The sequence below is a fragment of the Cheilinus undulatus genome, linkage group 14 (genome assembly GCF_018320785.1).
Source record: "Cheilinus undulatus linkage group 14, ASM1832078v1, whole genome shotgun sequence".
Lineage (NCBI taxonomy): Eukaryota > Metazoa > Chordata > Actinopteri > Labriformes > Labridae > Cheilinus > Cheilinus undulatus.
The window spans coordinates 4407831-4434936 of record NC_054878.1 but is presented as its reverse complement, the minus strand read 5'-3'; the positions used below and the strand labels follow the sequence as shown (position 1 = coordinate 4434936).

Here is a 27106-nt window from a genome sequence, read left to right as displayed (position 1 = left end):
CAATTTTGCCCCTTTTCACTCATTTTTGCCATCTGTTACTTGTTTTTGTCACTTCTCACCTATTTTTGCCACCTTTTCTGCTTTTTTTGTTTTTGCCATTTTACACCAATTTTGCTCCTTTAAACCCATTTTAACTACTTTTTCCTGCTTTTTGCCCATTTTAGTTACTTTTTACTCATTTTTGCTGTGTGTTTTCTGCTTTTATAAACTTTTTTCTATCTTTAACTCATTTTTTGTCTCTTGTCACCCATTTTTGCCACTTAATCCCCATTTTTTTACCTGTTTTGCTCCTTTATACCCATTTTATGCCAATTTTGCCCCCTTTTACTTGTTTTTGCCACCTGTAACTCATTTTTGTCACATTTTGCCCATTTTTTTGCCACTTTCTCCCCATTTTTGCCATTTTTCAACATTTTTTTTTGCCATTTTATACCAATTTTACCAATTTTTACCACTTTTTGCTGCTTTTTGCCCATTTTAGTCACTTTTAACTCATTTTTGCTTTTTGTTTTCTGCTTTGACCATTATTGCCACCTGCAACTTATCTTTTGTCACTTCTTACCAACTTTTTCCACTTTCTTCCCATTATGCCACTTTTCACCCATTTTTGACACTTTTTTGCAGCTTTTTGACCATTTTTGCTACCTTTAACTTATTTTCATTGCCACTTTAACCCTTTTTGGCATTTTTCATCACTTAGATTGTGGCTCTTTCAAAGGTATTTTTCAACAGTTTGGCTCTTTGGTTGAGAAGAGTTGAGTAACACTGCTATAACCAATATCCTTACTCCATTTAAGCGTCTGCAGTGCATTGCATCATGCAACATTGCATGCTCAATGTCTGTTATCTGTGAAATATGCAGTTCTCTTCCCTGTAGATTGACTAATTTCCATGTAAAAATACGATATCTCATGCTTTTACTTAGGAAGTGGAGAATCAGAAGTGTGACACCTTGCATTGACTAGCCTCTAACGATTGTGAGCCACATAGTTTTGTCTCCATTCTAGCACAATTCAGACTATTTCATAAATGGGAATAGAGAATATCCATGAATGAAAATCTCCACCCTGTAAAACAAGCTTATAAGTTTCAAGGGGGAAAAAAGTGGAGGAATATGAGTAAATATCCTCTGGTGGGATACTCCTGGTGCTTTGTCATCCTCTTTTCTTGTTACTTGTCAATCTCAGAGTGAACAACAGAGAGAAAAACAGGAACAGGGTGACTGGCAATAAACCTTGCACCATTGAGCTGCACTGCACTCCGTCACTCAGACTGTCAGGATCCTACAAAAGGAAACTCTGGCCCACTCTAGCTGGAGCTTGCTCACATTGCATACAGCTGGGACACGTTGCAACGCAAGTAAAAGAGGCTATTTTGCAAGGACATGAATATGGTGTGCCTTGAGACCGTATTAGACCATAAGCACTGTTTAACCGGTTGATTAGGATTAGACAATTATTTATAGTCAATAACAATTCCAGGAAATATACGTACATAATGAATAAATCGTCTCATTTAGTTGTCCTTACTGTAGAAAACCTGTTGCATTGCTCCTTTAGAGGTTTATTTTCTGCTCTGTTGAACAAAGGAAGTAAAAGGCTGTTGTTGACTGAATAAGGATGACCTTTGTGCTCCTTTAACCAGGTTATGCTGCCACCTATAGGAGGTCTCAGTACACTGCAGAGCTAAGTAGACTGATCAACCAATATCAAAATAATCTGATGTTCGTTTCTACTTGCATCGTCATTAAATCACCCAACAGGCAGAAGACGAGCCCAACAAACCAACAGAAACATACCGGTATGTTAATTCATGTAAAACTGTGAGGAACAGACGTTAAAATCAAACCGATGTGGACACTAAGTTTAGATATCAAATGTTTTCAGCACTCTCCTTTCCTCAGTGTTACTTTCTCATCCCCTAACTCACTTGCTATCATATCTCGTTGCTGTCTGATGACTCTGTAATAGCTCAGCTCTGAAAGCCCCTCCAATAACTCATGGAGAAATGTTCAGAGGGTGGAGAGATGAAGAGGAGAGCTCAGACTAACTCAAATCATCTCCTCCTTGAACAAGATGGGCTCAGCTCCACCAGCAACAGCCCAGCGTTCAAGGCTATCTCTATAAATCTGTCGGGGGGGTCTGCTGCCCCCTGTTTCCCCTGTGTAGCGATGACTAATTTGGGACTGGAGCTGCTGGGTCTGAGTAAGGCAGAGGTTACGGTAGGAAAGAGGAAAACAAACAGTTTGGTTAGTGGGAATGAGGGAAGTTAGGAAAGAAAAGACTGAACAGGACGAGAGTGAGGCGTATGAGTCTGACTCCAGGGGGATCAGGATCCTCTTATCCATGCTCAGACCTGCAGCCGTGCTGCTCAGAGCAACTTGCAGAGCCTGGTCCTGCTGCCTCTGCTTCCATGTAAAGACAGCTATCTAACCACTGGAGCAGCTTTCAGAAAGCTTGTATCCTCGCTGTCTGCCTCCTCATCCCTTCATGTCAGGAGATACTAAAATATTTTTCACTATCTCCTCCTCATTATGGCCAGAACATTCTGATTACAGGCTGGATTTATGGAGCTCTGAGGCCACACTCCCCCCTGCTTTGGCCGGTCCATGGCTGGAACTGTGCAGCAGCGGAGGGAGAGGATGATGCAGAGGAGGAGAGAAGGATGAAAAGGAAGGTTGGAGAGAAGGAATGTGGAAGAGAAAAATAGAAAAAGAAGGAAGATTCAAGGCCAGGTTGAATTGGGAAACATTTTAAAATTTGTTGTTGGTGTTGTTGAGACATCCAATCATGGCGGAGAGTTGGAGTTATCTACACTCATCTGTTTGCAGCTTTAGCCAAAGCTTTCATAGTTTCTTATCTTTTTCAATCAATATTTTATTTTTGGCCTCTTTATGTCTGCAGGTGCTCGTTCATCAAGGTCAGGGCTCTTCTAGAAGCCTCTGAAGAAGCTCCTCATAAGAGAGGCTAAACTTTACAGTGCTGAGAAAAAGTGTTTGCCTCTTCCTGATTCCTTTTGTTTTTACATATTTATCACTCTTAAATGTTTCAGACCATCAACAAATTTAAATTTTGGACAAATATAACCCAAGTTAATACAAAAAGCAGATTTTAAATGATGATTTCACTTATTAAGGAAAAAGCTGTCAAACCTACCTGGTCATATGTGAAAAAGGTATTCCCCCACTTGTTAAATCACGAGTTAACTGTGATTAACCAGAAACCCCTTAAACAGAAAATGTCTGACAAGGCAACACATGGCACCATCTGAAGAAATTCAAGAGCAGATGAGGATCAAAGTTACTGACATCTATCAGTGTGGAAGTTTTGACAAAGACATCTCTAAGGCTTTGGGACTTCACAGTGAGAGTCATTATCCACAAATGGAGAAAACTTGGAACAGTGGTGAACCTTCCCAGGAGTGGCCTGGGTCATTTCTCTGACAATTATTAGTGACTACGGCTCAGTTGCTACCAGCTGTTTCTCAAAGTCCAGGATCCTTCCTCTGTGGGAAGGATCCTCCCGAGTCAGGACCCTCGGAGGCGAGGCCAGAGTCCTCCCTGGCAACTCTTCAACACACATTTGGAACAGGCTCGTGAGTGTGCGTAGTTACGTCATAGGAAGAGTCATGCCCATATACACGGCGGCGGCAGAAATCATAATGGGAGGTTTACTATCAATAACTTTCACAAGTTCTACAATGCACCCTCTAATAAGCCATCACATCATCGTTAATTAATAATATATACGGTGCTTAACAAATTTATTAGACCACCCTAACCCTAATCAACGTAAGGTTTATGCCACAGCTGCCCTAAATTAACAGCACTGGTAATTACCAAAATCATTTTTTATGTTTCTGCAATCGTTAATACACCACTATGTAGAATCTCTTTAACCCAAATGATATTTTTAATGCTAAAATAGAATTATTATTGTTATCCATGAATTTTCAAATTTACTGATTTACAAAAAAACTGAAAAAATAGTAAAGCACATTAATATTTCTTGATTAATGTCAAATTATAGTTATTTACTGTCATTCCTGAGGAGAAAAATGAGTTTTAGTGGTTGAATGTTATGCTTGATTCATTTCTGACTTCTCAGAGAAGCCCAGTAAGCCGGCTCAAATTTGGGTGAATTCAGTTTGAAATTCCTCATTCCTGTTCAAAATGGTAAAACGTGGAGAGCTCACTGGAAATGAAAGAGTCTGCATTAAAGCACTTCATGATGTTGGATGGTCTCTGAGACAAATATGACAGGTGGTCTAATACATTTGTTAAGCACTGTATAATAATATGATCATGTAATCATTTAATGTAATTATTTTGTGGGTAATTCCTGCAAGCGGAGGAAACACGTGCATCCTTGGAAATTCTCCGTTTGAAGGACTCAGGCCTTGGAAAAATCCTGAGGATCCTTCAGATTGGAACAGTCCTCCAACGGCAGTCGATGACATAGTATCCTTCAAAAAGAGGACCCCTCCTTGGCTTTGAGAAACAGCTACAGTCCAACATCTCTCACTGAGGTTTGGGGGTTTGATCCCCAGTCCTGACAGTCACATGCTGATGTGTCCTTGAGCAAGACATTTAATCCCACATTGCTGCCACCGCTGTCAGTGGTGTGGGAATGTGAATGGGATTAGTTAATTCCAGGGTTATCAGGTCCACAGTTCACCTGTGGAGAATGGGCTACTTTTTATGTACAGCCAGGGATATATTTTGTCTGCAAGTTGAGTGGACCTGTTTTTAATGGCAATTTAATTAATAATAAATTATAATTATTATCGGAAATTAAACTCCAATAAAGTTGGGACATGGTGTGAAGTATAGATAAAAACAGAAGTCAATGATAGTTAAATCTTATAAACCCATATCTTATTCACAGTAGAACATAAACAGCATATCAGATGTAAATTTGAGCTCATTTTGAATTTGATGCTCATCTCAAAAAAGTAGGGACAGAGACATGTTTACCATGTAGCATCCCCTCTTCTTTTAACAACAGTCTGTAAATGTGAATTGAGGAGACCAGATGCTGGAGTTTTGGGAGAGGAATTTTGTCCCATTCTTGTGGTGTTAATTTCGTCGACTAAAACTCTGACCAAAACTATCGTCAGCCTTTTTTCCATGACAAAAACTAGACTAAAACTAACAATAATAGATCTGTGATGACTAAAACTGACTAAAAGTAAATTTAGTTTTTGTCAGGATGACTAAAACTAGACTAAAATGTAATTTAGTTTTTGTCTGACATTCACAATCCATGATATTTCTTCACTGTGGGTAAATCTGTCAAAATGCAATAAATCTGTATCTCTTCTGCCTCTCAGCTGTAGAAAGCAGGGACCCCAGGTTTAGCAGAGTGCAGAGAACACACTACCATGATTTGGTACCAGATTTAGGCAAGAAAATAAATGCTTGGACTAAAAGTAAAGACTAAAATGTGAGGACTTTTTATGAACTGCAACTAGACTTAAATGCGTTGAGTTTTTGTCAACTTAAACTAAAAGACGTGATCAAAAGACTCAGACTAAAATTAAAAATAGCTGTCAAAATGAACAGTGCATTCTTGTCCTATGTAGGATTCTAGCTGCTCAACAGTTCTGGTTCTTCTTTGCTGGATTTTTCCTTTCATGATAGTCCAAATGTTTTTACTGGTGAGAGGTCTGGACTACTGAGCAGGCCAGTTCAACACCTGGACTCTTCTCCTGTGAAGCCATGCTGTTGTGATGGATGTGGTATGTGGTTTAGCATTGTCTTGCTCAAATAGTCAAGGCCTTCCCTGAAAGAGACGTTGTCTGGATGGGAGCATGTTGCTCTAAAACCTCTCTCTACTTTTCAGCATTGATAGTTCCTCTCCAGATGTGTAAGCTGACCACGCCATAGGCACTAATGCAACCCCATACCATCAGAGATGCAGGATTCTGATCTGTGCACTAGTAAAAAGCTGGATGGTCTTTCTCCTCTTTAGTCTGTAGGACAGTGCATCCATGGTTTCCAAAAAGAATTTCAAATTTTGATCTATGTGTCCACAGAACAGTTTTCCATTTTGCCTCAGCCCAGAGAACAAGTCTGCATTTCTTGATCTTGTTCATATATGACTTCGTTGCATGAAAAAGCTTTAGCTGTGATTTTTGGATGGTACGGCCAACTGTGTTAACAATGATTTCTGGAACGCAGTGCCTTCACTCTTTCTCAGAGATTTCTCCAGATTCTCTGAATCTTTTGATGATATTACAGTCTTTTCAATTTCAATTTTAGACCCAGTTTTTTGCAGATATGTGAGCCTCCACTCATCTCATCCTCTAGAGACTCAGCCTTTCTAAAACCCTCCTCGTTCCTGACCTGTTGCCAGTGTTTTGTTTTGTTTCAGCCCTTTAACCATCAGGCGTTGGTTCTCGTCAGTAAAAACAGACAGGTGTTTGAATTTGTAGTTATTTCAATTTAATCTTTTCTCCATTACATCAAACTTAGAAATTTTATAGTCGTACATCCAAACAACACTGAAACAAGAACAGACTCAAATCCAGTTTTGCAGTCAGCTTTCATAAATCCAGAAGTTGCATGCACTCTGTTCCTCCTTTAACAGGACCGTTTCTCTCCATCACATCGTGTGAAATGGAATCCATTTTCAGTCCTCAGTTCAGTTTTGGTCCTCTCTGGGATCGGCGTTTGGGACAGAGGTCAAGTTAAAACACGACCTGGACTGTCTACAACATCAGGACAGTTAAAAACAAAAGCAGAATGAAGGCACAGCCAAAGCAGAGGAGTCGCTCCAGCTCCAGTGCTTTGGGGTTGTTTCATAATTTAACTTTTTGGAATGCATAATCGGGAGAATTCTTGTGGATGGAAGAACAATTATAATAAATATTGTAAAAACAATATTTATTTTAGTCAGAAATTACTAAGTGCCATACTCCTCACTGTGTTGTTGGACTTTAATAACTGAATCCTTGCTATAAGGTCACTAATCAAAAGAAAAAAAGTATTTAATATACTTAAAGTTTTATATTAAATCAGATAAATTATTTAATCATAAAGGTTTAATCAGAGCTGCTTTACACCAGCTGATGGCTTAAATCAGATTCTCTCATCAGCAGGTGAACTAGCGAGATCTGACATGATTGTGCTTTATTATGCTTGTTAGGCTGTTTTCACATTAGGGACCATCGTCTCATGCCCCCACCCCACTAGTCTGCTATCACATCAGTGACATCGTGCCCGGATAACACACCAAGTTTCTTGATTTGCATAATTTTGCCTCTGTGCTGAAAAATGTCAGAGCACTGTTGGACACTCCTGGCGCCTTCTCATCTCCCTCTTTCCCTTGTCTGTTTTAGCGTGAGCGACAGAGAGGAATAATGCATTTATATTGCTTCTGTATTCAGTTTAATACAGTCGATGGTGGTGTGTGCGTACTGTTTCACAATGGAAAGGTAACTTCGCGCATCTATTTCTCTGGACAGGCGCGTCGGAGGGCAAGGTATCCAGCAAACATTTCAAAGAAAAACACACGCACACTGTATAACTTGCAAAGAAGAGGCGTATTTATTTGCAACGTTTCAGTACTAGACCTTCAACAGGCTAACAGTTTGTTTGGCATTGTATTGTTCATGTATTCTCTTTCTGGAATTTTAATCCCCTTATTTAATATGAATGATACACTTGTAAATTGCAATTTAGGAGTCTGTTAACCTTTCATCACATTTACTCTCTCAGTCAGGTAACTGATGTCTATTGTTTATCTTTGTTGTTTTGGGCAATTGAGCTCTGACGTCATGATGAGAAGGTGGCTACAGGTGTGAGGCCACCCCCTTTTAAACATATCCTGCCCTTTTGAACAAACTGTTTATCTGATGAAGTGTACCGAAACATTGCAAATAAATACTCCTCTTCTTTGCAAGTTGGACAGTGTGCGGGTGTTTGTCTTTGAAATGTGCGTACTGTTTGAAAATCCACCAAGAATAATGACGGGCCAACCACTCAGGACGTTTGCGTTGTATGGACAGTAGTCCGTCCTGCAGGTTACTGCAGACGTTTGGTCATTTATAAGACAACAATGACCCTCTTTATACTCCTACATCTGCCGTGCAGCTCTGAGGATGAAATGGGCCATGCTGACTATAAGACAGTTTTAACCCTCTGCTATCACTCTGGACATTTTTTAACACATGGGTGAGTTCTAGACTTTAATTATATGATCACTTTGTCTGTCGCTGCATATGGCATAATTGTTTATAAAGCTTTTCTACAAATACATTTTAAAATTCCAATTTCATATTTTAAGGGGACAATAGTTTACTGTGTAACAATTTCGTATTTTCAAAACCATTCAGGACAAAAACATTTACTGTGAAAAAGTTTCATTAATATTTTTTCAGGGGCAATAATTCTTTTCAATAACTTCAGTCCTGATCAAAGTCACCAAATATTCTAAATATTTGGGGGGGGGGTTCAAACCCTTTAAACGCCAGTTTAAATTCAAGAGGTCACTGTTGTGTTTTATAGGAAAAAAGGGTTTATTTTATAAACCATATATGTCAGGTAGCTGGGGGGTTTAAGCATAGTCCTGGACATTTCAAAGATTAGAAACAAAGCAGATTTTGATGCATTATTTTGATTTCTTTTTTCTCCCCATGAAAACAGACTTTTTGCATTCAAACTGGCATTAAATTGGTTTACATGCAAAAATATTTTGGGGGATTCATTCTTTTTCATCAACTTCAAGTCTTAATCAAAACTACCAAATATAAAACATAATATAAAAGGATTTAACCCTTCAAAAGCCAGTTTCAATACAGGTAACTTTTCTTCCTTTTTTTTTTAAACAAAAAAAAAACAAAACACAAAACTGGTTATTTTCCAAAAAAAAAAGATCACTAACAATACATCAAAATCAATTTTGTTTCTAATATTTGTCATTTCCAGGAATATGTTTGAAACAATCAACCAGCTACCTCACATTTATTGTTTAAAAAAATATATATTTTTTTAGGTCCATTAAAAACGAACAACCACAAAAAAAAAAACAACAACAACAACAACCAGGACTTCTTGTTGTCAAACTGGCATCTAAAGGGTTTAAATTCCCAATTAAAAAAACTACATATATATTTGGTAGTATTAATCAGAACAGTGGTTGATGCAAAATTAAAAACTGCCAAATATTAAAATATTTAGGGGATTTTAACCCTTTAAGTGCCAGTTTGACGACAAGGACCAACTGTTGTTCCTTCTGGATAAAAAAACACTCACAAATTAGTTATTTTCTCAAATATGAATCACTTATAAAGCATCAATCTTTTTTGTTTCAAATCTTTAACATGCTTGAAAAAATCCCTTACTTTTGTTTTATTTTTACCATTGAATAAACTACAACAGGGACTTCTTGTATTCAAATTGGCATTTAAAGGGTTTAAATTCTCCAGTGCTTCAATGTTAGGTTGTGTTGTTCAGGACTGATGTCGACTGCTGAGATTTTCTGCAGACTTTGACTCGCCCAGAGGGCGATGGGTTCACTGGGCAAGGTGTTGTAGTGTTCCCGGTACCCGAGCATGTGGACTAAAGTCAGTCTTTTAGTCTTTGGTCCTCCTGGTCTTACCATACTCTTAACTCTGTTAATGATGACTTCTCTTCAGGATATTTTTTGGTATCGTTGGCGAGACCATGGCTGAATGTCAATCTCCTCCCTAAACCTTGAGACCTTAAGGACACCAATGACTGCACCTGGAGAGTGGCTGAGTGCATGAAGCTGCAAGGGCTCGGAGTGGTAGAAACAGGAATGGGACAGCCCTTTGTTTTTTTTTTTTGTTGACAGCACGGCATCATCAGGGCTTTCCTCAGTGGATGAAAGTTGTTCTACTTGATAAATTTAGAGGAAAATTATTGTTTGTGGTGTCATTACTGATTACACCCTCCATGTTGTTGTTTATCATTTAGCTTTTTTCACTTTTCTTTAATGGCGTTCACTAGCGGGCTTCCCCCGGGAATCTCTGTCATACGTCACAATGCTATGAACTCTGGGTAATTTCCTCACACTAAGTCTGCAGATATGCCCAGTGATGGAAAAGGGTGCAAGAAGGGCTCAAAGTCTGCTCAATATCCCTCACGCACCTCACAGTTTGACATCGGGACAGTCCTAAGCCCTCAGGGACTTAGGAATGTGCCTCAAAGTCAGTGAACTGAGACTGGGCCTGTGTGTCTAGTGCCTGACCTAACTCACTGCCTGGGTGCCCAGGACCTGGAAGGTTGGACCAGACGTTGAGGATCATGTTTGTCGTGAAGGGGTCAGTTAGGGGGGTCGCCTGGACGATGGCCATCAGGAAGCCGGAGCAGGAGACAGTATGCCAAAGGGCTGAACCAGCATATGCTGGCATACCTGACCTGAAGTTGATAAAAAATAATGAATCCCAAAAATAGTGAGAATATCTTGTATAAATTTGTAATGACTGTTTTGACAGTGGACATTTCTGCCCTGAATGGCTTGATAGGGTAAAAATTTGAACGATAACGGAGGGACTAGAGATGTACTCACTGTTAAGAACGGTACTCGTGCATGGTTGCCACGTCTGAAAATGGACTTGAGCGTGCAGGGCATGTAAGGTACTCCTGTTTTCACACAGACCAAATGGAACCAGACTCTAGGGTCACATGTGCCGAATCCTGGCCTAGGTCCCTAATGTAAAACCACCCTGAGTGCTTCCTAGTATCACAGTTTTAATGGTTTTAAAGACATCTTTAACAGCTACACGTCTCCACTCCAACTATAAAGGGGGTTTATCTGTATGTCATCGACATAACAGGCACACACTTTAAGTAATTTCAGGTATGAAAACAAGGAATCAAAGAGTAAAAATTATCACACATGATCAGGTAAAAAACTTGTGGAATCGTTCAAATGTCTTTTAAAAAAATGTGACAAAAAGGCTGGCAAATTGGATGTAGCACCATAAGACACGAACATTTCTCAGAGGAAATGCCGTCGAAGGCAAAGAACGCTCCGCTACATTCCCAATTCTGCCCGACATTCACAGAAAGAAACATTTCATGATCCTTGCATATAGAAATCCACATTTGAGCTCTGGATCATGTGAAATTACAAAAATATACAGCTATGATCTCAAATCATTGATTGGTTAAAGGCAAAAGATCATTTTCTATATGCTTGGAGGTACTCCTGAGTGTTCTGATGGCATTGGCGTTGTGCTTGACTGGTGCTTAGGCGAGTTTTAAAGGCTCAACATTTCTCAAACCCAGGATCTACACAACATAATCCTTTCTGACCAGTTGAGCTGTGCTAAGCGGATTCTTTGCTGCTTTAGAAGGACGCCCTGATTGTCTGGAAGTACCTAAAGAAAAACTGACTGAAACAGGAAATAGTAAGGCAACTGAGACGTGAATGTCTACGTTTTCAGGCAGGTGACTCAATGCTGAGGTTCAGGTGTGTTGAGATACGGGTATAAACTTCTTCACATAAACTTTTTAACCTGTTAAATCTCTTTGGAAACATGTTGGACTGTTTTTTCATTCACAATGCTGAAAAAAAAAAAAAAAGTCACATGACAAAAAAATGACCATGGAGTCCATTATCAAGATCACAGACAGCACTAGCTCACAGGATACACACGACACGTCTCTTTGGACACAATGGTGATGAATGAGTTCAGAATGCAAAAATGGTGACGGTCAAGAATTCAGTGATTCCAAAAATGGTGACGATATTTAAACTACACTCGACAAATCAATGCTAATCATCACTTACTGGCACCAACGATGGTCCAACTGCAAAAGACGGGCACTTACAAAAGTTAAAACACAGAAATAACCCTGATCATATCTCCCTCCTCACAAATACATTTATAAAATCCTCATTAATGGTCGCACCTGTGTGGAAGCTGCACTCTCTTTTAGGGACTCTCTCAGAAGAAAACAGGTTCAAACTCTCTTCCTGCCTGATGATTTCTATTGCTAATGAAAGTGCACTAGTCATAGGTCTGCGGCCCAAACCTACCACACCTTACCCAGTATGGGACTGGTCTGGTTGCTGGAGAAGTGCTGGACAACTTCTTCATACGTCACTCTTCCGTTGGGTTTAAATTCTTAAATATTAATTTATGCTCCGTTTTGAAAACACGAGTGGACGTCTGATGGCTAAAATCAAAGTTGGTGTTTGGTAAAATAATAAACGGGTAACATTAAAAATGAAATCAATGGATGATACCAGAGTTTAAACAGAGAAAACACATTCAAGTCTCATTGAACACATAAAGCCCATCTGGTGACTGTTTCATAACTGGTTAACCACTCTAGATTTGTTGCATGTACATCCATCCTCAAACACTAGACACCAGCGGACTTTACTATCCTTTACCTTCACAATCAAACTTTAAACACTATCTTTTTAACTTTCTCTTGAAGCACAGTGGGTAAGAACAAGAGGACACTTAAATCTGATCCATCCAGAGGTCGTGTTAAACTAAATTTTTTTTTTTTTTTTTGTCAGAATTTTGAAGGCTGTCTGTCATTTTGACAGATTAGGATACTGAAGGCAACCCTGACACTCATGCAGTCTATAATAAAGAAAAGATTCCCCTCTGAGCTTGCTGGCGTTATCGCTAACCTCGTAACTGAACATGTCTCACTATCCAGGTTCTGACAGTGCACTCATGAACAATGGACTGGAGGTCTTTCACTGAGTCAGGACTACTATGAGTAGCAGACTGAAGTGATCCTTGTAGTGCAGCAGGTCAGCCTGCAGCAGCATTTCCTCCTGCTGTTGTGAGTGCTTGCAAGATTGGTAAATCCCACATAAGTCTTGCCTTTTTGCTCCCCAAGGCTTGGGAAGAAAAAAAGCTGTTTGTAAATCCATTTTGTGTGCATGCATTTGACTTTTATCAGCACATTTTCACTTAAAGCACTGAAGAGACAAACATCAAAGCACAGCACGGGAGACTGACAAACTATTACTTCTAAAGCCATGCATGCACTGTGCAAATTTCCTCAGATTCAGATATGAATTTTGGGTCGCATGACTCACTTGGGAGTTGCACTGATTTTCATTTGGATCCTGCTTCATTGGTCATGCAGTATTACATGGTAGCAGACTTCTAGCTGAGCACGGCCAGAGTGGCTGCTCCTGACTGGTCAGATTGATTTATGGCATGTTTGATATTTTGGTTGTACAACTGCAAACACTTCCACAATGAGAGCCGAGCGACCAGCAGAATCCTCAACTTTGGGGCATTTCCCTTGTAAACTGTCAGACAGCATCTTAAAGCTTTGTTTACATGACAACGTTCTGCTTCGTTTTGCGTATTCCTTTTTTTAAATAGTTCCCCATGCAAACTAGGGATGCTAGGTTGAAACTTGTTTATCAAATTAGCAATTTTTTTTTATTTTTAAACAAATACAGGCTTGAAATCCTGGTCTATAATGCTCTTTAAAACTGTGATGAACCTCCAGCCACTAGAAGCTGCTGAAGCTTCAGTTAATGGCTGCTGCCTTCCTGTCTGAGCTTTCCCTCAGCACTTCACCGCAAATATGAGAAGCTCAGCGGTTGAATAGCGTGTAGTAGGAACAGCGCGGTTTGACAGTTTCTTCAGAAGTAAATAGAAATAAAGTGGTGTGTAGGCTGTTGAGGGTTGAACTCACGTATACCTACTCAACTGACATGAAGAGGCCAAATATCAAAGCATGATATTAATCTGCAAGGGGAATGAAGGCTAGCAGCGCTAGCTGCTGATGTTAGCCACGCCGTAGAGAGTATATCAGGCTAACACACCCGCTGTTTTCCAAGGATTTTCTCCTCTTTAGACTAGTCAGTTAAACAAAATTTTAATGAGTGTTTAGCCGAATGGGGAAATCGACGCTTATGAACACCCATAGTGCTAACAGCAACGTTTTGATAACAATCTCTGTGCACGAGACCACAGAAAATGCAAAAATGTTGCAGTGTACATGCCAGGCCTGTAGGTGACGGTGTGATTTTGCAGTGAACCAAAACGCGCACGTATAGAGACCCTTCTTTCATTGGTGAGGAAGTCTACTCGTGAAACAATAGTGCGCAAGTATTGTCAGAAAGCTGTTTTGGGCGTTTGGGCCCAGTTAGAAAGTGACAGGACCAGTCAGCATCGAGGGGCAGTACTTTCGGTGCCGCGAAGTTGTGACGTATGCAAGCTGCCAGAACAGGCTGGTGCGATTATGGCGGAAGACATTAGCATAGATGCTGCTAAAGCGTCAGTTTTATCAGAACTTTACGACATTTCTACGTTAGAAGAAGAACAAAGAACAGCAGTGAGTTTTTTTCTTTTAAAAAAGACAAGTCGTGTACTGACATGTCTACATTCGCAATGGTTCGAGTTATGTAGCTCTCTATGGAGTTTACTTGTCTGTGGTGGCGTACCTCAGTTTGGGGCTACGACATCATCCAATCACCCTCTGAGTTTTATTTTTTCAAATTCTCTGCCCTTTCCCACACGCCATCTATGGAAGGTTTTCCAGATGGATGTGTGAAACAAATCCATCTGGCGTGTCAGGTAAAGTTCTCATGATAAAGGAAAAATGTCCTGAAAAAGGCATTTCTGGGTTTGTGCTGGAAGCCGTCCCAGAATGTGCATATGGACTGGAAATGACGTTAAAGGGCATTATTATAGTAAATATCAATATAAACTTCAAATTTTGTCACTTTGGATCCTCATATGGCACAGGGCCACTATTCAAATCACTAAAATGAGAAACGTTTAAATGAGAGCTATAAAATAAATCATTGATGATAAAACAGTGATGTCACTTTACTGACCCTACTGGTCAAAATGACAGACAGCAAGAGTCTTGCGTTGACCTCTGGATCCATCAGGTTTAGGTCTGACCACCACCCAGGTTTAACTACATCTGACTCAGTATTTCAACATGAGCAGCAGCAGCTCTGAGATGACCGTCAGTGGCGACCAAACCACAGCCATGTAAAGACACTACACAATGAGACGGGCATAAATCCGGTTACGCCCTCCATTAAAGATCAGTCTTCTTTTCTTATATTATATTCTCTTATACATACTCTGGAGTTCATAGTTTGGTCTTCTCTACAAAAATAACACATCTCACATGTATCTATAGACTACCTGATTCTTAGTCGAACAGACAAGATCCTGTGAGAGTGGGGCAGTTCATTGTGCGGGGAAAGCGGCTCACTTTAGAGCACAAAAACCTGCTCTAACGGCGATGCTGTTATAGATCTGCTGACGTTTTCTTCTTTGATTTCAGAGATTTGGTGCACAGTTCCAGCCTGGCTAAAGGTTTTTTCCAGTTTCTGGGGAGAAATTGTAAGCAGGTACCATTAAACGGCCTCTCCCTAAGCAAGTCCTTTTCTATAATCAGCTGATGCATAAAAATCTGGAGCTGCTCCCAATCAGGACATTATTCTTTGACTGTCTCCTCATCTTTTCTTCTGCTGCAGTTAGCTGCAAAACTTCCCGTCGTGTGTACGTCTAAAGTGTTAAAAATATGATCACAGTGCGGTCTCTTGTACTGTATGACCTTTGACCTGGCAGGAAGGCAGAGCGACCCTCGTTTCCATGTCTTCGTCCTCCGTCAGTGCTTTGTCGCTCTCCGCCTCCTTCTCCTCCGTGATCGTGTCCTCCTTGCAGTAGGTCCCTCCGTTGCTTTCTTTCTTGGCCATCTGATAAGGCTGTGAGCTGATTTCTTTGGGCTGAGTCAGCAGAAACAACATTAAAAGCTCTGATTATTGGGAACAAACACAGAAGAACAGAGAGGAAATATGAGGGTACCTTATGAGCCAGAGGAGTGATGCAGCAGAGCTTCTCTCTGTAGTGATCGGGGAGGAAGAAGAGCAGCGTGCCTAGGACAGGAAACACTGTGCCAGGGGTCAGCTCTTTCTCCTTCATGGGTCCTAACAGGTTTACAGACAAACACAGGGTAGATATTTGATCAGTTTAAGCAAATAAAGCCAGAGAGAGGCTAACATATGATATACAGTTCTTATTTAAAGTATTCAGCTGCCTGGATGTTTCATCCTTTAACTGATTTTATAACTCAATCATGGTCAACATAACCCCCCAAAAAAATAACCTGTTAACGTCAAAGTGAAAACAGACTTCAACAAAGTAATGTCAATAAAGTAAAATACTATAAAACACGTGACTGCATTAATGTTTACCCCCTGTAAGTCAGTATTTAGTAGAGTCACCTATTTAGCTGAGTCTGTGTGGATAGGTCTCAATCAGACTCAAACATCTGGACTCTAATTTTACTCCATTCTTCTCTGCAAAACTGCTCAAACTCTGTCAGGTTGCACCAAGATCAGGCTTGAACAGTCCTTTTCAAGTCCAGCCACAAATTCTCTACTGGAGTAAGGTCTGGTTTTTGACTCAGCCGCTGCTTCAGGTCATTGGGTTACTGGAAAAATAATCTTCTCCTAAGCTGTAGGAGTAGCTGGGTTTCCATTACAGTTTTCCGCAAAATGAAAGCGATATTTCTTAAATTCTGATTAAATACAATTGTGCTTTGAATGCGTTTCCATTGAAGGGAGTTTTGGGCATAGGCCTTGCAATTCTCTTAAAATCTCATCTCGCGTGAATCCGTTACAGGGAAGCTTGATGCCCAAAACCTGTTGCGTGTTGGTACGGTTTTGGTTACATCTACGGCGGTTGCCTTGATAATTTTGAACAAAAGACGAAGGTAAAGTCCGTATGTATGGCAAAAGCAACGAATAAGGGAAGTATGATGTTAAGAAAAGTCTCGTCTCTTCTTCTGCCCGCACGTACTGCGTCATGATGTCTCGGAGTGACTGGTCATGTGACACCGTACGTCACGTCCCGTGACTTGTAAATGTGGAAAAAGTGTTTCCATTGCACTTTTGCGATATATTTCTATATCGAAACGTCTGAAAAACCTCCTCATGAAAGTGAAAAAACTTTTTAGCGATATTTTAGAGTTTTTTCGAAATTCAGGTGTTTCCATTACCAGTTTTTTATTGCGCTATTTTGATTTTGCGCATTTCCAAGCATAATGGAAACCCAGCTATTATCTTTCTCTTTGCCACTCTCCCATAAAGCTTTGACTGGTGAAGAACCCGGCCAACAGTTGTTGTCTACAGTGTCTCTCCCATCTCAGCTGCTGAAGCTTTGAACTCCTTCAGAGTAGTCAGAGGTGTCTTGGTGGTCTCTCTCATTAGTCTCCTTCTTGCACGCTCACTCAGTTTGTGAAGACAGTCTGATCTAGGCAGATTTGGAAAAAGCTTTGGAAATGTTTCTGTATGCATCCCCTGACTTATTCTTTTTTTAAGTAACATTTTCTCTGAAGTGCCTTAACTGTTCTTCTGACTTCATGGTGTAATGGTAGCCAGGAAAACTGATTAACCAGTGACTGGACCTTCCAGACACAGGTGTCTTTATACTACAATCACGGAGACATTCACATTGTGAGACTACTAGCACTACTGACTGGACCTCTGTTGAATAAGGTCAGTCACTTTAAAGGAGGGGAAATTTATGCAGACACTCTTTTTACATCACATATTTCTGTTTAATTGACATAACTTCGTAGAAATGTTTTCACTTTGGAATTGAAGACTTTAAATTTTTTTTTTTGTCAAAGCCAAATTAAAGTGATCATAGGTGATTCACAAAATCAACCAACTGTACATACTTTAATGATTGTCTTTAACCCTCAGAGCTCACATGGCATGGATCCGTGCTGCAGCCACATCTCTTTATAAACCTGGTAACATTTAAGCTGTTAGTCGCAGGCACTTGTTTCTTTTATTTTATGAAACGTCTCCATTGTGAATTTCTGATTATGTTCTCCATGCATTTGTAGCTCTTACAGAACATTTTCTAGTCAGCCCAGAACTTGGCTGACTTTCTGGGGTCTCTGAGGATGGTACTGTCTTAAAAAACAAGAAGCAACAAGCTTATAAAAATGTTTAGAACTTCTGAACCATAAGTCATAGACACTTAGTCTTTTGTTCCTCTGAAAGCTGACCATTTTGCTGTTCGTTTGCTATCCTCGATGTCTCTGTAGCCCTAAAGGACAACGATCTAGCGTGCCTGGAACTTGAGTGACTTTTTAGGGTTTTTAAAGATTAAATTCACATCATTAGATCAGATAATAAGCGTCTTTTTATCCATTTTTAATCCATTTTCGATCATTCACCTTAGCTTTCTGCCCTTGGTATCGCCATATTTTTTTACCGCAATGCATTGTGGGAAGGGCAGTTAACCAGGTGTGTCTCTACTGCTTTGAGGAATGGCACAAATGAATTTAACTGCAAAAAAGCACATGGAATTTTTCTTTGTGTATATGAGGAACAAGTCTGTGCAAAGAAAAGGCTTAGTCACTTGGTTTTCTGTGTGTTATAAATAAAAATCACTAAAGCCCAGGTTATCCTGAAAAAAAGGATGCACAGAGCTTGACTGTGCACCACAGGGCTGATGTTTTACAAGCTTTTTTAGACAAAAAGTCCAAATGAGACATGATGGTAAAAAAAACAGCTGTGAGCTCCAGGGGTTAAATTCCAGATGTCACCAGAGAATACCACTAGAGGGCGTTAGTGGCTTGTATTTGCTATTCATCAAGGGCTTTTTTATTTGGAACAGGCACAATATACATAGACAAACTGTGACAGGTCATCCCATGCAAGTATCATAAAGAATGCTAATTTGCATCTTTGTTGCTGAATTAACCAAGATTTGGTAGCTCTCTTAAAAGAGTGAAGTTAGCCTTGTAAAATTTTCTACACTGATTTTATAAGAAGCAGGGAAAAAGCAGATAGTCTTTTAAGAGACAAAGGTGAAAAAGGACATGTTGATGCTGGCTGCAGCTTTTTAAAGGAGTTGGAGGCTGATGTGATCTGGTACCTGTTAGGAGGCTGACTATCAGTCCCACCACGACCACAGTGGTTGAGTTATGAGCACTGTACCACATGTAGGACAGCGAGTAGAGGGCCTCCACACCTGTGGGCCTGAAGAGAAAGAGATGGGATTAAACCACTGCAAGGATATGATATAATAAAGTGGAGATCTATGAGGCTGGTTCTGGGGTTTTACCTTGGTTTGGGGGTAGTGGCGCCCGCTAATGTAGTCATGGCTGCAGTGGTCATGTTCTCAAACCAGGGGGCAGCTGTGGTATTAAGTGCTGGCACTGGACTTCCACTGGAGATCCGCATCACAAAGCTGCCAATGCCGATCCAGAAGGCCATCGCTAGACCCGCTATTAACCCGACCACAGCCCCCTGAGTGAGAAATAATTCAGACACAATGGCGATTAAGGCACGCTCAACAACTTTACACCATGCATCATTATCACATGTGATTATTTAGTGTGTAGACACCAGCTGAAGGACTCACTATGGAGTTGGCCCAGGGAAAGAACATTCCCAGACAGAAGAGGCCAAGCAGAGGACCGCCCACCATCCCAAAGATACTGAACGCTGCCTAAAGGCACAAAAACACAGAGACAATGCTGGTTTTTAAACTGCTGATTGTACAATAGACATCTTGATGCTTCTTCCAAGCTTCTGAGTTTCAGCTAAATGGACGCCATTTTGAAGAGGGGTTACTGGGACTGAACACAAGTCTACAGTGATAGGAGGTCAGTTTGCTTTTGACAAGGCAATCCAACATCACCTCTCTCTCAGGAGAGAACGCTCAAATTTGGGTGAAAAATTAATTTTGTGGAATAAAACAATGACTTGAAACTTTTTCCCATGAGGAAGACTAGACTAAAACTAGCTAAAAATAGATCTTTGGTGGTAAAAACTCTTAAAGTAAGTTTAGTTTTTTGGCGCTGGGCTGTCCGACATTTAAAATCAATGATATTCATCCACTTTGCATGTAAGGTGTGTCAGTATTTTCATCAGTGAATTTTAAATCAGTTCAAGTATTGATTGTGCATTAATACAGTTTACTTTTTTCATCTATCCACTTTCTACACCACTTATCCTGGGGGATCACGGGGGCTGGAGCCTATCCCAGCTGTCACTGGGCGAGAGGCGGGGTACACCCTGGACCAGTCGCCAGTCAATCGCAGGGCTGATGCACAGAGACAGACAACCAGACACGCTCACACTCACACCTACGGGCAATTTAGAGTCAACAGTTAATCTAACCACCACGTTTTTGGTGGTGGGAGGAAGCCGGAGAACCTGGAGAGAACCCATGCAAGAACGAGGAGAACATGCAAACTTCACACAGAAAGGCCCTGACCGAGAAGCCAACCAGGAACCTTCTAGTCAGTAAAGACTAAATTATAAGGACTTTTATGGACTTAAAAAAACCCAGAGTAAAGTAAAATGTGACTACAGTTAAAAGGCATTTTAATCTAGGTCTGAGACAAAGACTAAATTTAAAATAGCTTCAAACGTTAACTCTGGTAAAATTGGGTAGATCAGAAAATGGGTAGTAAATGTGTTCAAACGCTGTTGCGTTGGGTTTTATGCTTCAGACATTTTAATAACTATAATTTAGAAAAATGTTCTTCGTCCTCAATTGATAAGGGAGCGTAAAAGAAGAGCTCTGTAGCTTTGGGCTGAAACTAAACAGGAGTTAAGTGGCTAGATGTTGGACTGGTGTCGTGTTCCTGCAGACTATAAGCCAGAAATCACTCTGATTGAGATTTTCACACATTCCCTCATGTATTAAAGACATTCACAAAGTTTTAACATGCCCAAATTACTCATAAAAAGGTGTATGATATCAGTTTTGACATCTCTGGTCACAAGATGGGGTTGTTTGTCCATTTGTTCCTCTGAACAGACACTTTTCACTTGATTTATTTCATAATGTACACATTTTTCAAAAATGTTTTTATGTTTAACACTGGCTACAGGATGGGGACTCCAAAGAAACTGTACAGTTTTTCTATCAGAAGCCTTAAATAGCTAAAGATCTCATCAGCATTCATTTAAATAAACTGATTTCAGAGAGGAAAGGGCAGAATCATTTGGGCAGATTTCTGATGGACATCAATTCAAATATTTACAAAAGAAAATTTAAAACTCACTAAAATTTTTAGCTTTGTTGCAAGCTGTTTGGTTGTGCCAGCCTGTTATATTTTATAATTCTTCATAGCAAGAATCAAAGTAATCTGTGACGCTTTAAACCAGTGCTTCCCAACCGTTTTTCTTTGGAGCCATTTTTAGGACTATAGACACAACGTTTTTTCGCATGTATTGTTATACCTAAAGTGTCACTGTTGTTGAATAAATGCCAATTTCATTTTTTTCTAACTCTTCCTCTGTTTTTTTTTTTTATACCGCAATAAATACCGTACAGTGAGATTTTAATACTGTTACATCCCTACATCACAACTAGTCAAATCTACTTGAAAATATCAGACAAGAATGTCCTCTTGCATGTTTCTCTCAGTGACTGAAAAAATGCAAAAAATTCTCACATCTTGTGCCTGAACTGATCAGTAGGTGTACTTTCCATCTCCTCTAAAGACTCGTCTCTTCCTCCTTATAAGTAAATCAACAGTCTACCAAAACTTATCAGTTTCAGCTGCAACATTATACAGTCAGTTTCAGTTGCAATGATTTCCTGTACACAAACAAGCAGGAAATGTGGTGACGGGACAATTAAAACAGCAGCGTAGTGTTTGGGTGCAGTAATACAAGCACACAGAGACACACCAGTGCACAAGTATGCAGTCTCACTGCAGTGTAGGTCACTATGGCATTGCTAAAGCCTAGACTTTGCTGCATCTCTCCATGCCTGCCTGAGAGGGACCCGAGATGTACCATTATGTTCAATATGAGCTGAAGCAACCCTCCAACACGGCACCATTGTAGATGGGCTGCTACTGAGCAGCAGCTGCCCACACCCTTCAAGGACAGATGAATGGATTCTTAATAGAATTCAACTACTGACATATTCAATAATGCTTATGTTTCAGAAATAAATGTTTCTATCCAACAAGAACTAACTGGATTACCTGCAGCACAGACCCCATCAGAGAAGCGAGGTACGCCATCGCCAGACACACCAAGCCGTACGCCAAAGCTGAAACAAAACAGAGGGCACGGATGAAGGAGGGCTGTGCTGACTAAATCAAGAAGTATTAAGCTTGATTTAAATCTTTATTATTGGTTTAGGACTATTTAAATGCACAGTTTCGATCTTACACTCATGAAGCATGCATGTGTTTTGAGATACGGTCTACCCTTAAGGAAGAAAACCCCAGTCAGACCCCTCCTCATACCCAGTCCTTTGGAGAGCAGAGTCGCTTTGGCTTCAGTCATGTTTGGGAAATGAGGTTTGATAAGATCCTCCATTGTTACCGTGGCCAGGGAGTTGAAGGCTGATGAGATGGTGCTAAAAAGAGGTTGAATTATTATCTACGATAGAGAGAATATGTGAGGTGAGCTGAGGTTTCTGCACAGCAGGTAAGAGAAGAATGTATAGCCCAGGCTTGTGTCCTCATCTGTTAGTACATCCAGCTGAACAACTGTCTTTTATTCAAAATTAAAAATAAATCTGGTTAAAATATGGAAAGGTGGTAGCAAAGATCATCAATTCCTCCATAGAGTTCAGCAGCAGGAGGCCTATCTTGCCGTCCAGGCCTGTGTCATGAGTGTGATATAACATTAAAGCTATTTAAGACAAAAGCGGAAAAAAAAACATGCATTCAATGGCTGATGGTGAATGATTTCCAGGTCTTTTCTCTACCTGAGAGCTCCACTGAAGAGACAGGCCACGAAGAGTCCAGGAAGCCCTGGCAGATCCCTGAACACATCCATCACGAAGTACAACACCATCTGCACAGAGAGGACAAACATCAGAGTTCAAACAGTGTGTACCTGCTACACCAGACTGTTAGAATATGTTTAGACTTGGTTTTTAAAGTGTCCTGGGATAACTAACTAAAACTGACTCATGATGTAATCAAAGGAACCCTGAGGTCTTTGTTTACCTGGTCCTTAGCTTTGACGTAGCCCTTGTCCAGAGGGCTGTCCTCTCCATAGCGAGCAAACATCACCAGACCCATCAGACAGCCTAAACACAGGACGATCTGCTGGCAGGGGAAAACGACATAGCAGGACCTGAACGACATGGGGAGTGAGGAGAAACATGGTTATAGACTATCCCGGGTTAAAACAGAACAGTGGAGACAGGATGGGCGGAAATTTCAGGGTATGTGTGAAAAATTACAGTTTAAAGGAGAGTAACTGAATTCTGTGTAATACTTGAAGCTGGAGTGTAGGAATTTAACATATAAATAATTGTTGAAGTCATTTAGGAGATGTGGCTTTATGCCAATCACACACAGGGTTTACATTTTAAATAAATTATACGTTTTCAGATTTCAAATGACTGCATGGGAGTAGTGCTGGGAAATTAATCGCAAATTAGATTAAATTGCAATAGGATACCCTGCAATTTTCAAATCGCAGAAGTTGCAATATTTCTTTAATTTGAAATGTGTCAAAATACCAGTTTAATAAATCAATTTTTGCAGCAGCAGAAATTTTATGCACATTATGCAAACATTCAAGAGTCATTTTTATAATGGTTTACAAAAATCCCCCTTTTTGTGTTTTATGTTTGTTTTTCTTTATCAAAATGAGTGACATAAAAATCATACTGTCCTTACACAAAGCAAATGACATCACATTTGCAATACGAGCAAAAATAGTTAGCTCACTCTATGGTAGCCAGCCTCACCTCCTCCACCCCAGCCGCCTCCTTTATAGCTTAAAGCTTGTTGCACCCTCACATTCAGATTCATGCTACTATGGATGAATTGTTTTGGAAATAATTTATTGCTTGAATTTGTCAGAAAAAAAATAACAGAGTACCCCAAGAATAATTGCATTTTAAATTTCAATCCCAATTTTGGGGAAAAAAAATCGCAATTAGATAATTTTTGGAAATCATTCAGCCCTACACAGTAGTACATCTGTCCATGTTACACATTCACTTGCCCACCTCTTTTTTTAACAGCCCATACATCATTGTTGTTTTGTTTTTGTTTACATAGATTATTTTCCCTTCATGCTGTGTGCAGTGAAGCTGCAGGTGATAAGAATGAATGGGGGCAGATTAGCTTCAAGCTAACAGGCCCATTTAGGATCATATCTTCCTCTTGTTATGTTAAACGAGCTTTTAAAGGCTATGGTGACATACTGCAGCCTTCTGGCATCAGAAGGGAGCCTTTGAAATGCTTTGAAGTTCATCAAGAATTAACATGAATATGCTGATCATCAGCCATCCAGACAGAAGTAATCAAAAAAAAAAAAAGCAATGATGTGCACACCACATTATGCAGGTGACGTTTTCTACATTTGTCCTTTACAGACTGTGTTTATTATGAACCTCTCCTGTTGCTTTGACCAGCTTTTATGCTGTTGACGCTGAGAATATTAATTTAGTAAGATATAAAACTCCTAAACACCACACCTTTTAAAAGATTTAAGTCTATTTCATCCCAAAATTTTCCTCTTCTATCAAAGTATTTTATTGCTTACAAGCTTTCAAAACCAGAATTTATACTTAACTACAGCTTAAATGTAAGAATCAGAATTTTAAATTCCATAAAACTTCATGCCAGCCTAAAGGCAGCTGCTGCTGGACAGAGAGAAGATGTAGATGCTACTCACATTATGGCCTCTTTCTCTGTGCGGGAGCTGAGGTATCTCTGGACCTGAGCCTGGTTGACCCCGTACAGAGCCAGCATCAGGAAGACGCCTCCCACACCGAGGGTCCAAAAGGTATGGCGCTCCAGGGGGTCGGGGTTCAGGCTACAAAGGTTAAGGAATACAATGTGAATCCCGACGTGGGATATTTGAATCAGAAGGGATCTTAATTCTACAGATCAGATATGCTGAGCACTCACTCCAGTCCAGCAACACGGCTGCCGTTGACCGCTTTCCTCCAAACCTCCGCTATGCCCCCCGCCTGACTGGCCCCCACTATGATCACCGCCAGCTGGCCCACAAACATCACCACCGTCTGGAACACGTCGGTCCAGATCACGGCCTTCAGACCCCCCTGAAACACAAGAGAACAGTGAAAAATATCAAAACTCATCCATAAAAATTGATGCTGCATTGATTGCTATTAGCGAATGGTTGGATAGCTCAGTGGTTTATATTGCTGACTAGGGTGTGGGAGACTGGGGGTTCAAATCCCACTCCCAGATATAAGTCACTTTGGATAAAAGCATTTTAAAGGATGCAATCCAATTACCCACAATCCAATGTGCATAGATTTCCTTCTCTTTAAAAAACAAAAAACTAACTAAATAGAAAAATATCAGGATGAAGATGAGTGGGTCCTCCATTGCTCAATACAATTTAAAATGTATTTTCCTGTTTCTACTGTAAATATGTTTTCATCATAATTTGATGGCATCCAGGTAAAGCTGGACAGATCTGAAGCAGTGTCATTTATCATTCTATGATTCGCCGTCTCTATTGTGATTGCTGCCACCACCAGGTCTACTGGCTGACCATTCTGATGACATTATCATACACACTGCCACCCTGTTCCACACGTGTTTTCCTTGCCTCGCCTCCAGAGGACCCAACTTTGAAGGATTTTAGACTTGAGCTCTCATATACAAACAACAGCTGATGCTGTAAGTACAAAGACAACGAAATTATTAGGACAAACTTATTAGCCCCCCTATAAAAATATCATCTATTAAAGTATTTTCCAAGTGTTGTTAAACAAAGCAAGGAATTCTGAACAGCATTTCTAAACACCACAGTTTTATTTTGGATGCTGACATGATCTTATTTGCACACAGAAACAAAATTATTTCAGAAAAAACTAAAACTATCAGTACTCAATAATGCTCACTTTGGTCTCCTGAAGGTCATTCTTCCCCAAGAACCACGTGTTTTGGGTTGTTGTCGTGTAGGAAGACAAAGAGACGAACCAGACCCAGTTTTGCTGCTACTGCTTCAGGTTTTCTTTCTAAACCTTCACACATCATTCTTTTCTTCTAGCTTTAAGAGATTTCTGGTTGTAGATGCAGAGAAGCATCCCCACATCATAATACTCACCCCGCCATGTTTCACTGTGGGGGCGGTGTTCACTGGGTGACAAAGAACAAACATTACCAACGTCTCTGTGGTCAAGAGCTCTAGTTTAGTTTCATCTGACCAAAGGACATGCTTCCAAGTCATAACCTCAAGCTACACTGGCGCAGTCCAGCAGACCTGGATTTGTCCCCAAAACGACATCTAAGCTGATTAATGCGATCGCTAATGGGTCGCCAGAGACTGCAGACCATCAACATTGTTGACAACAAGGGGCTTCAAGACATCATCCGGGTCGCCTCCGATGACCCGTACCACAGAACACCTACGAGAAGCACTGTCACAAGAATCCGTGAACTGTATGACAGCTAAAAAGGCAACTAAAGTGGAGCAGCTGGCCCAAGCTACATTTATTACACTGAGGAGAGACCACTGGACATCAGTTATTCTCTACCTGATGTGTTTATCTGCTGGGCTCTACTGCAGTTTATAAATATTATTGCTCAGTGAATTAAGACACTCTGATTTACAAACCACAAATAAGTTTAAAAACTCTTTAATACTTCTTCATGTAAACACCATACATGTACTAATTTATCTCAAACAAAATGAGAGTAAATGATGATATTTTAAATGTTACTTTACATATAATAATAATCATAATAGTAAAAATACATTTTAGTAAAAAACACTTTCAAAGTGCTGTGCATAAATTTGAAATAATGAAAATAAACACCTGATAATATAAACATTTAAAAATCTAAAAATTACTAAATTAGCTTTATGAATTTTTCAGATTAATTAACATCACTAAAAAAAACAAAAAACACTGTCACTGGAGGGTAATAATTTATCCTTATCCATACCATAAAAACATTGTATCAATCAGTGCTGCTTTACAGGGATTTTCTTCATTCTTGGTCCAAAACTCTGAGGTAAACTCCCTCAAACTTTGTAGAAAGTCTCATTAGCTAGAAATAGTCATCTAATGCTGAAAGTGGTGGGAAAAAGCAAACTTAAAGCTAGTTAGCATCTTTATTAGATTACATAAAATTGTTTTATGATGTGTTCAAGAAGGCTCAGTTAAAAACAGCTACAAAGCA

The 27106-nt window shown here is 40.0% G+C and overlaps 1 protein-coding gene across 3 annotated transcripts in view; it reads right to left on the bottom strand.

Annotated features, from left to right (window-relative positions):
• Positions 1-6428: 6428 nt before the first annotated feature.
• slc5a6a (solute carrier family 5 member 6a) overlaps positions 6429-27106 on the bottom strand; it is a 60653-nt gene continuing 39975 nt past the window's right edge. For all 3 annotated transcript variants that reach the window (XM_041805700.1, XM_041805702.1, XM_041805701.1), the window contains exons 8-18: positions 24854-25008; positions 24618-24758; positions 22931-23060; positions 22687-22775; positions 22220-22332; positions 21953-22020; positions 19366-19452; positions 19066-19250; positions 18877-18980; positions 15787-15908; positions 6429-15707 (exon numbers count right to left, since the gene is read on the bottom strand). In XM_041805700.1, coding sequence (XP_041661634.1) covers positions 15507-15707; positions 15787-15908; positions 18877-18980; positions 19066-19250; positions 19366-19452; positions 21953-22020; positions 22220-22332; positions 22687-22775; positions 22931-23060; positions 24618-24758; positions 24854-25008 — 1395 coding nt within the window. In that variant the 3' untranslated portion in view covers positions 6429-15506. The remainder of the gene's footprint in view (positions 15708-15786; positions 15909-18876; positions 18981-19065; positions 19251-19365; positions 19453-21952; positions 22021-22219; positions 22333-22686; positions 22776-22930; positions 23061-24617; positions 24759-24853; positions 25009-27106) is intronic.